Here is a 14,217-nt window from a genome sequence, read left to right as displayed (position 1 = left end):
AGGTCCAGAAAACTTCCACTACAAGTAGAGAGGTACTATGTATTTATTTTGTCTACTATAAATGGTTAAATGTCTAAAATACACCTTGGAATAAAAATTCTTTAGTTATAGAACTATGGAATGCAGCTACAAAGTTACAGCAAAAATTAATATGGCTGAAAGTCAACTCTAGAGAAATTCAAAGAAAAAAATTAAGTGCTCATTTTTAATGACTTGCTGTGGAACGCATAGGCACCATAGCACCAAAAGCTTACAATATAATACTGAGTAGAAAATAGTGCCTGAAAAATGTTTTTTTAAAATGAACGCAGTATCTTAATAAAGTATTCTTTCTGTGGACTACTTTTCATGATACTGCAAGAAAGGCTTATTTGGAAAGTATTACGCATACAAAAACAGAAGAAAAACCTCTTGGCCCATATCAAACATTGTTTATTGCTCTTAAAAAGATAAATAGCAAGGGAATAAATGCCATAATTAACAGCAGCTATAAAATCATGACCATAAACTCCTTTAAAGTCTAACAACATACAACATTTTCAAGCTGCTTAAGACAAATTACCAGCACTTTTACTTAGGATTTACACATACTTAATGATTAATAGCAAATTCAATGCTTGTAATTACATGAAACATTTGTTTTGTGCAATAATGTAGGTCTAATGGTAGCATAAACCTGTTCATTTTAACTTGCAGACTATGCCCTTTGAAGGAATACTCCATTTTTCAGTTTTACATTCTGCTACTTCAGCTTCTCTTGAAGAATGCATGTAAAAGAGTTCAATGACATTACCTTCCAAAGGTACAACACGAATTTGTCTACCTATTAAAACAGCTTACTGAAGTTTTTTGCAGCATTTGGAAGTAAAATTATTCCACCAAAACAACATGTTACATGAGTAAAACACCAACTATTAGTCATTGTGCATCCCTAAAGGGAATTAACACTCGCATCCACTGATACCACCACCAATCCAGATGGCACATCATAAAATACTTTCTGTTGCCCTTTCTAACCCTGAAGTCCTACAACTGCTCTTATTAAAACTCTATACCATTAAAATTTGTACTCTAATATGTAAAAAGTTTAAGTTATGGCCATACATGCACAGTAAAAATTAATTCAATTTCTGTTCAGTCACCCAATATTATCAGTTTTCAATAAGAAAAGAATTTATGTTCCAGAGAGACAAATTTTTAATGCATGAGACTAAGTGCTATGGGCTGTCAGTGACCAACAATTACGGAAGTGAGTTCAAATACCTTATGTTATTTTTAAGAACTTTCAGACAACTGAAGCACTTGAATGTCGTATGAGTCTTCTGCTCCTGTTGTACCTGCTGGGTGTCACCTTCATGTTTCCCATAATAAAAGTCGTTAACTAACATAATCAATTTTCCTTTCTCAGATTCAGCAGTCTTGCTTGTTGTGCTCGAACATTCTGTTTTGGCCATTCCCAGGAAAAAGTTATTTACCATATCTGGACAACAATACTGGGTGGAAAGGGGGAGAAGAAGAGACAGACAGAGACAAAGGTGTCAGTGTCTCTTACCAAACTGCATTGATGACAACAGCATTTTAAAAACTGAAGCCACTCACTAACTAGAGTTAGATGCAAGGTTCAATTCTCTGACACACCAACTTTATTCATATTCACATATGGATTTTGAACAATAACTGATCTGTAGGTAGTGTTTAGATAATAAGATACTATATATTATAAAAGCTGAAAAGGGATTATTCTCATAGGTTCATTTAAGATAAATTTGAGCTAGAAATCAGAATACCAGTGTTGCCTTACTCATTAGAAAAAAAGTCTACTTCATTTATATTTAATAACAAGAAAGAGAAAAACAGCTTTTATGCAAGTATTTTGCTGACAAGCATAAGTTTACTGAGAACTTAATGGAAAGTCTTATATTTTATTTCTTTGGGGAGGACGTATGTTGAAACCTGCATAAGTTCTTTCCAGCATTCCTGAAAAATTCAGAAATTCTAAGTCACACAACACACATTGTTCAAGCTTCTTTATGTCAAAGTGTACATAATGAATGCTTAACCCAATAGCTATAATATGAAACTTAACTCTGAAAAAGTATAAAGTACTTCATACAGAAGATGCTATGAAGTTTCCAACAGTGAACAAAATTAGCATTTTCAGATGACAGATCTTTCTCCTGCTGAGTAATGGTTCTTATTGTGCAGGACTATTTTCTATAAGGCTACTAGTAAGGAGTTCATTTCCTACTGTGGAAGTGTAACTCAGTATATTTATCCCTTATAGTTTAACTAAAGATTTAATTAAATAATACTAAGTAAACCCACTTCTTCAATGCTCCTTTCATTCAGTTGATGTATGCAGTGCAAAAGCTATTCCCTACAAACAATGATAAGAGAAAGATAAAACTCTTGATTTTTTTCCACTGTTATGTATGTTTCTTAATTGTGTTTTGAAGCTGAAGAGGACAGTAGCTACCATTTAGCTTATCTTAAGCCCAGTAAATCAGAATGATCTGTGTTAACAGTAACTCAGAGCCTCACAGACTTCTGTTACACAGTAGTTTATACTCCTTTTTGCGTGGGTTATTCACACTGTATGTAGAGTGCAAAGCCATTTCTCCACCCCCTGAAATGGAATACATATGCCCGAGAACTGCATGAATCTTTGCCAAATAATAATAAATATTTTAGAGGAAACAATGTTCCCAGAAACAATATCAAGTAGTTTCGTAAGCAGAGTAAGTGATGCTCAGTTTCTGAAAGCTTTGTTTCTCACAGTGCTTAAGTATGAACTACAAATTAAGTTTTTCCCCTCAGCTTAACAACTTTTTTAGCTACCAAATGATATATCAAGATAAAAAGGTAAGTTCACACTGTCATTTTTGTCTCAGTAGCATCTAACACAGATGTGGGTCAACTAGCTGCCTATTATCATAGGCACTTACCTTCATCAAATTCACCTGAATCTGACCAATGATTCAAGTAGTCACAGCAGTGGCAGAGAGAAATCATAGAGAGACAACAAATATGCATCAATTCATTGGAAAAATAAGGCCAAAAGTGGCAAGATTTAGAGCTCCCCTACTCCATTCTTCCTCTCCAAGACTGCAAGACATTGAGCATTTGGGGTCTGGTTGATTATAGCCAGAAGCCAGACTGCCTTCAAATCAGAACACGGCACTCTTTCAGAACCAAACAGAAGCCCACATAAGTTTGTTATAATGTTTACCAGCCCCAAAATATTTTACCTTCATATGATTTTTTAGAGGATCCATAAGATTGAAATGAATATTGCACTTCGGACAAGCTCGTGGAAAAGGTCCTCCATTTTTAATGGTGCTTGATGCAGCATTTGTACCTGTAAAATTTAAAATATGTTAAGATTCAGAATTCACAAGCAGAATACTCGATTTTTATTATTCTAGCAAAACATGCTATTTCAAATGAAAACTATTACAATTGACATAGCTGTAGTAACCATAACCAAGGTTTTACAACCATCTTTTAACTACCCTCCCTTTTTTCCAAACTGAGTTTCAGTTTGTTCTGTTTGATATAGACCTATAAACAACTTTTACAAAATCTTAGCAACAAATAAGGAAAAAATGGGAGGGGGTGAAGGTAGCATGACAGAGACAAAGCATTAATTCTGTGCACCACCACCCCCCAGACAGGACGGATTTTATGTTTTTGTTTTAAGAACTTTAACTCTCAAATGAACATGTAAAACTTGTTTTATGCCATGACCTGATCATCATCACAATAGGGTTCAGATAACTGGTTTTGGAAAGGAATTTCACCATCTAGTTCTCAATGATGAGAATATTTCTCTTTGGACAGTTGTTGGAACCTAGGCCTATTCAGATGCATCATTCCTGCTGAGCAAAGGTGTCTTTGGAGAACCTGGAGAATAAATCTTCTAAATAATTACTCCCAGTAATGAAAGGATATAGTATCTCTCTTATCAACATAAAATGATTAATACCTTTTGAGCAAAACCAAAAAAGTTTAGCGTTAGCTTAAACTTTAATGAATAAACCCAGGCTTCCAGTTTTCTCCAAACTGCCAAAAAACATCAGAGCGAGAGCTACTTTTCCAGATGAAGTTCTCTTGCATTCTCAAGTCATTCACAGATCTGGAGGACTCCAGGCTGAGTAAGTAGTTTAGAAGAAGAGGTTAAACACAGGAAGAGTGTTAAGTAATATCTCAACATCTCAACTGTAGAGTCAACTGTACCCTGCCAGGGCTATGAAAAAATGTAATAAGCACACAAATACATCCACCTTATAACAAGGGAATGAGTAAGTGTAGGAGTTAAGAGATGACCATGCAACAGTGTTATAGATTTTTTCACAGAACTAGTCTTGCATAGTCCATGAGGTAGACATGGATCAAACAGTATTTTCCCCTTGAAGATAACAGTACTGCTAAGAATCATAATTAAGCAGAAAGTCCTTCATATGAGTGGATGGCCATGCAAGAGATGTACCACAAAACAGTACTGCAAGTCTTCTCTATTAAGGTTTGTAAAACATTTTGACACGTCGCAGCAAAGTGCAAGCTGAGTTGGAAGAAAACAGGTTCTGCAGCAAGATCTAGTGTTCTGTGGTGCTTCAGTGCTGGATTCTGTGACAGATTAGAAGTCACTATGTAGCACAGACAGCTTAGAGACAAACTCATAAAAATAAGGTTCTCTGTGAATATGATCCACTCCTTCGTTACTGCATTTAGTAAGATCCTCCAGTTATCTTTTGTATATTATGGGCTGCAGCACAATATCTGTTTTACCCAACACAGGGTGGAGGAAAATTTTTTGCTGCAATATTCCATGTTATAGCCACTTCCTTCTGGTTGCTGGGGCAGAATCTGATAGCAAACCAGCTGCAAACAAGACATACAAAAACCCCAAATATGAAATGATTCCAAATAGCAGAATCACACTGTAGGTAGCTCCTCATTTTAACATTATAGGAGAGAGTATGTGGTTGGAAATATCTCAAAGTCAAGAATAAATCCTTGTCTATTACAATCAGCTGGAAAGCACCTTTTGGCTCAGGAGGAAAATGCACCTAATTATTAATATGCTGAAACAGCTAGACTACCTCTCTTCTTGTAGGGAGGGAAAGATCTTTCAAAGAACACCCTCTCTTTGAAACTTATATCCCCCTCCTCCTTTCCCACTACTGTTTTAAACTGTATCAAAAACCCTGCTGCAAGAGAAAGGGGGGAACTGCAAAACACACTTTGCAATAGCTAGTCAAAGTACAGAATCACAGAATAATTTAGGTTGGACCTGTGGAGGTGTTTTTGTCCAATCTCCCACTCAAAGCAAGTCCAACCTTATCAGGATGCTCAGAGCTGTGTCCAGTCAACTTCTGAATATCTCCAAGGATGGAGATTCCACAACCTGAGTCCTTGCTGCCTTGCCTGATATTCCTACAATGATTTTTTTTTCTTCCTTTTATCTAATCAGAATTAGTTGATCAATTCAGCAGTCACAGAATTCTTTAAATCTTGATTTTCTGGTTGTTTTTTAAAGTTTCAACTCTCTATGCAGTTCTTTGACATAGAAAATCTGAACTAAGAGTATGAGGTCAGGGGCATTTATTTTGATCATCTGTCTTCACAGCCACTAAACAACTTAACTAATCATTGCTGTACAGAATTCAAACATACCTACTACACAATAAAGGTCTAAAATTTGAATAGGTAATAACCTAGGGTGTATTAATTTGTAAAGGTATATAAATCCTTGCATAGAAAGGTTTTTCTTATTTTAAGGCAAAAGAACAGAGATTATTTATTTATTTACATTGCCTTAATAGCATTAATAATACCAATCAACTTAAACATTACAAGAGTGCTAGCTTTTTCCATGAGACAGATGCATGGATCGATAGCTAGACCATTTGATCTACCCTACCTTTTGAAGATACATTTTGTGATGGTGTTACTGTTGGAGAGTTAACTGTAGGTGAAACAGCTGAATTGCTTCCAGCACCAACCTCATTAGGCTTGGCCTTTTTTGGAGTTACACTGTTGCCTTCAGAAGTAGCAGGACGCTTAGATACAAAACCACTCTCATTCAGACCTACAGTGGTTTAAATTAAAGAACCTCAGTTTTTTTCCATAGTATATTACGAACACATTACTGATGCCTATACTTTAACAGATGGTCAACTCTACATAAAGCAGCTAAGATTTCCCTAAAATAATAAGCCACACAGAAGTTACGAAAACAATATCCAACTCAGACTGAATATTCTAAGGCCAGTGGAGAAGGAAAGGGTAAATGCAGAGATACAGCCCCAACCCTGAAACCCAGTAAATCATACTATGAGCACCTGTATTTATTTGGCCTACTTCTCAGATCTTGACCCATACTAATCTGAGACAAGGTGAGTTCACAGTAATAAAGTTAAGCTAAGCAGCCGGTTTCTGCAATGTCCACTATTTGGAACAACCTCTGCCCTTCTGATGAAAAACCTCTCTCCTTTTTCCTGGTCCTATATTAATGCTGGTTTCGTTTGTTATTTAACTCTAAAACATTTGAGACTTCGGTTTGTATGCAAAATGAACAGAGTGTTGTAACTTCTAGTGACCAATCACAGCACACCTATTTGCTCTGTTCTGAAAGAACAGTTGATTCACTTACTGTTTGCAGTGTTTCTTCTAAAAAAAGAAAATCACTAAAAAATAACTCTGAAATTCAGAGGTTCGGTGCCTGATTAACATGCCATCAATACTTGGCTCCATCTTGTCCTGAAACCCATGTCTCTATCACTCTAAGATTACCCTTGACAAAGTAATCTCAATACAGAGATCAGTCCTCAAGTAGACCTGAAAGAGCACAGCTACATACCAACAAGTCTGAAGTGCCAGCACAGGCCTTGTAAATCTCTTACAACCACAGACTGCAAACAGCCTTAAGACTATGATAAACTATGATAAGGACCGGACTTCAGTGCCAGACACAATGATCTGAACTAAGGACATTCTTGTATATTCCCCTCCCAACGGTCTAGCTGCTCCAATGATTTCTTTGGGTGTAACAAGAAACTGAATTAGTGTCTTTGAAAGTCTCCTCAACAAGAACAGATAACTTGTGTCACACAAAATTATTCCAACTTCTTCTAAGAAACAAAACAACCCCCTCCCACCCCCAAGTTGTGTTTACTCAGTGGTAACTATCTACACCCAGCAAACAGTCTGGATACTCTCCCCACTCAATCCACAGAGGCAAAGAACCCCAGCAGGGAAGGCTGATATTTGAGCATCTTGGAGAATTTACCATGCTATGCCTCATATACAGGAAAACATAATTCACTTGTTATATATGTATTTAATCACCCTAACACTCTCCTTTGTAGCACACCTTTCCTTCTTTCTGACATAAATGACTATATTAAGCTCAAATCTCTCACTCTGTGTATTGTTTGCCTAAGGCAATTAACACATTCACAAAATAAACAGGTTATTCATTAGATACTACTACTTCCTAAGGTTTTTTAATTTACTTATACTTGCACTGTTAGGTATATGAGCTGGTTACACTGATATACATGTCCTGATCAGCAAAGGCTTCCATACAGCTGGTATGAGTTTAGCATTCTTCTGTATCACTGAGGCTATTCGAGCATCAGGCCATCAACCTACAGCAGGAACTGCTTCTATGTATTTAATTACATGTAGCTGTGTAATGAGGGCCAGGGAAAAGACAGACCGTCTGACTGATTTTACAATAATCTTCCATAAAATATTTTATTACTGTAGAAAACCTGATTTGGAAAAAAGGATTATTTTTACATGTTAACGAAATTGGTAATAATTTCAATTTAAAAAGCCTGACACATCTGTGACAAAAAATTTGAAGACTATTTTATGTATTTATAAGGGTGAGCAGTCTTAACTCAGTTTATACAAGTCTGATCTAATAAATTCCCTCTTTCAGAAGAATTACAATACTAGGAGAATATACATAGGTTTGCATTTGAATCCTGTTGTTTGTTCATTTAAAAAAAATTAAAGCCTATTATGAAAAATAATCAAACCAATTCCAAGTAGTATTTAATATCTAGCTGGTATAAATCAGATTGATTCCTCTTTTCATCAAAGTGCCTCCCTTAACTGGTGTGTGGACACAAGAATTCCTTGGATCACCCACGTTCCAGACTAGTTTGTCCAATCCTCTACCCAGCAGATCACACAGCCCCGTCAGGGACCCCAGGTACTCAAGAGAGCAGAGAAAAGCAGCAGGCAAACAATTCTTGTTTGGTTTTCAGGCTGCTCAGGAGTCTATTACCTTCATTTCATGCTATCAGTGAATACTTTTGTAAATATTTTGTAGCCATTACAAAACAGTCGGCTATACTCATACACACAGTATTACTGTGTACAATATCTAAAAATGACTGCGAGAAGCAGCAAAGTATACCGGATACAGTATCACCTTGTCGACAGCTTTCTAAACACTCATTACAACACTAATGTAAAATCCTTAACACCATTATGTACATCTGTGCTTGCTGGGCCTGATTTTATGAGTGATAGCAAAAGACATTAGAAATGGTAACCTAGAATAAAAGCATCAAATGTACTGCGGTAACAGTCAGATCAAATTAACAAAACAGGGACATGAAAACCAAATTATTTCAGGCCTCTAGTGCATTGTCCCTCACCAGCATCTGCCATTAATCTAGTGCTATGAATGCACATATACAGTCCAGTCAACTCCTAAATACCACAGAACAGTTCTTCTATTGGTTATAGCGTTTTCTGGTTCCTCCAAGTGGGTAAAGTTTGTGGCAGAGTGATCCCAAAATACTCTCAGAAAGCAAACCACAGTTTTACATACATCCCCAGTGCCCATCCAACCTGCAAGGTAAGAGTTATCAATGCTGCTTAACACCAGCACCTATTTAGCAACCTAACAAAATGGTTGGTTAGCATCCATTAGCAGCTTGTCATTTCCCCATTTAGACCTCAGAAATAAATATTTATGCTATATTGAGCTAAAAAATGTCTTTAACAACACATGAACAGAAGTTAAATTGTCCTGCAGAGTATCACAGGCCAGTTCCCAAAAGGATTCCGCCTTTAAATACCGTATTCCAGAATGTCTTATGGCCACAGTGCCACACATGAATTAGAGGAAGCACAGCACCAACACAAGCAAGTAGGCATCGGCACATATGAACAACATGAACATAAGCGCATTATGTGACCTCATCATGCAAGCCAAACCACAAAATACACAGGGACTTCCTTGTTGTGAAGTGAAATGTATCTTAAATTTGCCTACTGGGTCATAAAGATACTCGTGTTTCAACCCACAATTATAAACCTTTTGATTTCTAAATCCTATTGCCATCTTACAGAAATAAACACAGACTAAGTACGGTATATTTAAAACACTTTGAATTACACTCCTTGATGCTTTTAAGTATTCCATTTTTCTGGATAAGAGACTAATATAAGCAATTTTTAAATACGCAAGAAGGTCTCCTAAATTAAAAATAAAACACCCAAACCCACAAACAATTAAACATTAATACCTGTTCTTTGGAGAACAAGGGCTGGAATACTGAACCATTTGCAAGAAATAAAACCTTTGCTTACTTTACAAAAAGCTATTTAACCCAGTAAGATAAGAACAAGATCACAGAATAGTTGGACACATGCAAGGAAATACACTACCAACCCTTCATTGGTAAGTATCTGGAGTGAATGCCTAAACTAGAGATGCAAAATCATCACATCAAGCAGAATAAACTAGCAATCACTCTGATCTACATAACTTGTTAGTATGACCGGTTAGGCCATTCATTGTACATAACCTGTTACCTCATGGAAGAATCAGAAGTGATTGTCATCTTTAACTTACAGACTGAATGACAGGACTCTGGTCAGTTATTACAAAAGTACAATCCTTCACAAAGGAGAAGGGAAGCCCCAAGTTATAGCCTGTTTAAGACTGAACACACTGCATGCTTCAAATCTACTTCATCTGCTGTGACAAAAAAAGTTTTGTTTGTTTTTAAGTAGGTTAAATAGTTTCTGCTGAAACACAATTTAGCTAGTTGAAAAAAAAATTTCAGTTGTCAAACTATGTATTCTTTCTCTTCCCCTCCTTTTCAAACAGGATCCTTTTGATCCCATCTACTCCAACTCCTACATATAGCAGTCAGGAAACCAAGATCATCACAGGGAATCCACTCAGCAGACTCTGGAAGTTCTTCTGGTACTGTTCACAGCCCCTCTCTTGCTAACAGCCATTCCTATTCATGCTAGTGAAAGAGTGCTGGATATACTGAAAACGAGCCTTTATTGGTCAAAAAAACCCTAGTGGATCTGGCAATATTTTTTTCCCATCTAAATGAGCATTATAAGAAGACATCAGTTGATATTACAGTCAGTCTAATGTGCTGAAAAGCAAAGTCTGACAACACAAGGCTCCAAAGTTTGTTTCATTAAACATTATACACTGTTATGTACGGGGCAAGAAAAAGGTAGCTATACTATGTTCTAGAAAGCCTATTTAAAGTTATAACCCAAAGATCTGCACTACAGTTAAATGACATTAGGCTGTTTCTTTCTCTTATCAACTACTACAGTATACCCACCTGTTACATTCACTGCTGGCCCAGTCTGGTACTGTGGAACTCCCGAGTTCTGTCTCACACCAAACAGTATACCAGATGTATTATCTGGTGCAGCTGGTGGAGAATCCATAATATAATCCTAATAAGATATTTTCAAGAGGGAAAAAAAATTTGAGTTTTAACATTTTTTTACTTGCAGGCTTCAAAGGGTTTATTTTAAAAACATATGATTGCTTAAAAGTACTCCTAAGTACTCAGCTGTAAATCAAGTTAATTACAATCTCCCCAAAATAGTTTCTTTTGACATTTTGATAAGTTTGCAACTCTTATCAATGGTTGTTAATTCATTCATAGCTGTGTATCAGGATAGTAAAAACAACCATAAGATCTTGGAAAGTCCATTTTATGAAATATTACTAAACCTGTTTGAATTGCTAATTGTAACTGCTTTTGTTCAAGAGTCTGATGATGTTTCAAATTATACTTGTTTTTATAAAAAACCTCTAATACTTTCTTCCTTCAACCCGAACTCAGGCATTTGTCTGTTACTCTTGCATAACAGCGAGCTGCATTTTAAAAGATCAGAAAACAGAACTCAAAAGTAGCACAAACTTGCAGCAAGCAGAAGCTTCTCAAAGCAAGATGATATTAAATCAATCAAATTCTACTAAGTGGTCAAGCTTTAATGAAAGTAAAAGTGTATCTATAGCATGCTGACTGGGAATGGCACTCAAATTCATGATATCACTAAGGGTTTGTTGTTTTTTTTTTTTTTTTTCTTTCTTTTATGTAGCATAATTTCGTAAGGACTTCTGGAAATAATATAATCAAATCCTCTTTTCAAAGCACAGCTAACCTAAAAGTTGGTTCATGTTTCTCAGCGCCTTGTTACATTAAATTTTGAGCATCTCCAAGTACAGGTATCCTCTCACCCTTCAGTTTAAAAGGTTTGCCCTTTAGTACTACATATAACCAAAAAAATGAAATAGTCCACATTTCTTGGCTTAAACGCTGAAAACTGTTGAAACTAAACACCTTCACTGATCACTCAATAGGTAAAATTTGGAGGGAAAAGAAACATGAAATTTAGCTCTCTTGACAGATATTCAAGGTTGGGGGGTAAGGTAAGAGAAACACACTTTCCAAGATTCATCAATGCTCCTCACATTTTAATAGGCCATTCATCCTAACGCAAACAATCTGGAACATGAAATATTTTCAGCAATAGCAATAAGGAGTTAAGAAAAACCTTATACTAGTTAGGTTTAATTTCAGCATTAAGGTATCAACAGCAAAATATTGGCACTTGATCCTTCTACCCTGAAATAATTCAATTGGTTACACTTCATCAAGCTGTACTGTGAAACAAAAAACTTGACAAAATTAGATCCATTTTCCTAAAGAAAAAAAAAATTAAAAAAATCACCCAGTACACATACACAGACTTTGTCATCAGTGTATCCATGAGACAAAGGCCAAAATACTTTTTGCATTAAAGATCAATCTCACAAAATGCTTCCCATTCACAGTTGTGCTACTTATTTGAAAACATCCCTGTGAAAGTTAACACATTTTTAACTACCACCATGTTGACTAAACTTGATAGAAAGTAGTCTAAAGAAGTGTACAAGTACACATATAGGTATGATAATCTATTTTACGACTCCTAAGTACCACAAAAGATTTGAAAAAAAAGGAAGATGCTTCTCCCCATCCTGTCTTTTTGTTGTACTTCTCTTAAACGAATACCCTGCAGGACCTTAATGATAATGAAGAGCCATTCTTTCTTTTGGTGAGTGACCTAATCCAATCTAATCAAGTTAAACATAAATGTTCATGAGTAGTTGTGGAAACAGAGCAGAGAAATTTAGTAACCATTTGTTATGAGTAACAGCTACATGAGCTGCAGTCACAACAGAGCAGGTGTTGCTGTAGCCACAATGGTTTCAGACTAGCCAGTAAAATTAGAAGCAAAGAAGCTTAGCCTGCAAACTTCTTACTACTCTGTGGTTTGTTTGGTTTTAAGTGCTCCTAACATTTTCACTTTCTTCAAAATAATACCCTGGGTATTTTGATGGCATATGTACATCTCCCCAGTATATACTAAACATATCTGGCAAGTAAGAAAGTAAAAACAGACATCCTGGAAATTCAAAGTCTCATAATTTTCCAAATGTCCTTTTCTGTTTACAATTATTCCTTTCATATAATTTGGCTCTGTCATTTTACATACAGAAAAAAACGGTATCTTCCCATGCTTTAGAAAGCAAAAATGTTTTAAAGAAAAAAAACCCCAAAAAACAGCTTTACCACATCAATGAGAAGGGAAAAAAAAATCAAAATAACATGTACAGGTGCTCTCACATGCAGAAAGCCAAAACCCAACACCGTTATAAATTAAGTTCCTAGGGCTCAAGTGAAGAAAAAAAAAAATCCACCACCGTTCTTAGTTTTCCAAGAGACTGGTGAAAATACTGGGTTCATACTATGCATCCTAGATTTCCTAACTGTGGAAACCAACATAACTGGTAACCAAATCCACAAAGAGGAATTACAATGCATGGTATCAGACCTCTGCTCTCCCAAAATTAACTAGGAACAACTGGAACCTGAATCACACTCAGACTGAGGAAAGTGCCTATTAAGTAGGGGAAAGATATGGACAGAATTGGCTAGGGCTTATTGGAGAGCATTCTGAGTGCTGAATTATAGAAGATCTTCACGCTAAGAACAAATTTTTCTTAAAGAGCAGGCTAACCCTATGCTATCATATACAACAACAGTAGCTCTGACTGAATTAGAATTGCTGTAAACAGTACGACTGAAGCCAAATTCAACTCAGAATTTTTGGGACTGCATTAACGTAGTGCAGTAAAAAACACAAAAATTAGACTTTTACAGGTAGTCAGTGAATCAAGCCTGTGATTGGGAAGGGGTATTTCAGTGACAAAACTGGAATACCAAACATTGACAAAAGCTGAATTATAAACCTACACGTTATGAAATTGAGGAAATGTGTGCTTCAACCCAGTTGGTGATTAAAAGCAATCACTTCCCACAGAAAAAACTTTGACAGCCTGAGATTAAAAAAATGTTGCACCACATTAAGAATGCAAAGGCACTGTGAAGGATGTTCAGCTAAACGGGTCCTGCCACAGTGTCTAGTCATACCTCACAGTCATCTTCACATCACAATATTTTAACTTCAAAGGTAAGTTTCAACATCTGGAAGCTGAAGATCCAAACGTCAAACATTTCCCAGAAAAACTTATTTGAAGCCCTTCCCACTTAGGAAGAATCAAGTTGGGAAAAAACAGAAAATGGATGAACGAAAATGTCACAGAAAGCACAAGGCAGAAATTCATCAATATAGAACAGTGGCCTCAAGTGAAATAAAGAGGGGGGGAGGAGGGGGAATATAAAAAAAAATAATCTAAGGAGCTTTTGAATGAAGACAGTTCAAACCAAGGACATGAACCAAAATACAGGTAGTATACATACAACACTAATAACAGCAAATGACATAATGTGGCAGGAGTGATATTAAAAAATTATAGAACTTTCCCAAGAAGCTGAACCTCATTAAAAAAAGCTGTACCCCATTAAAAGAAGCTGT

At 36.1% G+C, this 14,217-nt stretch overlaps 1 protein-coding gene across 11 annotated transcripts in view; it reads right to left on the bottom strand.

Moving 5' to 3' along the window:
- ZNF280D (zinc finger protein 280D) overlaps positions 1–14,217 on the bottom strand; it is a 53,651-nt gene that overhangs the window by 27,036 nt on the left and 12,398 nt on the right. For 9 of the 11 annotated variants that reach the window (XR_012776236.1, XR_012776237.1, XM_075505946.1 and 6 more), the window contains 4 exons: positions 10,623–10,740; positions 5,924–6,091; positions 3,249–3,358; positions 1,264–1,493 (listed from right to left, as the gene is read on the bottom strand). Coding sequence is in view for 9 of the 11 variants with exons in the window: in XM_075505946.1 (XP_075362061.1) it covers positions 1,264–1,493; positions 3,249–3,358; positions 5,924–6,091; positions 10,623–10,740 (626 nt within the window). In the remaining 2 variants the exon portion in view is untranslated. The remainder of the gene's footprint in view (positions 1–1,263; positions 1,494–3,248; positions 3,359–5,923; positions 6,092–10,622; positions 10,741–14,217) is intronic. The other 2 variants (XM_075505949.1, XM_075505950.1) reach the window with 1 other exon arrangement.

This window comes from Mycteria americana, chromosome 6, assembly GCF_035582795.1.
Source record: "Mycteria americana isolate JAX WOST 10 ecotype Jacksonville Zoo and Gardens chromosome 6, USCA_MyAme_1.0, whole genome shotgun sequence".
Taxonomy (NCBI): domain Eukaryota; kingdom Metazoa; phylum Chordata; class Aves; order Ciconiiformes; family Ciconiidae; genus Mycteria; species Mycteria americana.
The sequence above is the reverse complement of the archived record's forward strand: the minus strand, read 5'-3'. Positions and strand labels throughout refer to the sequence as shown.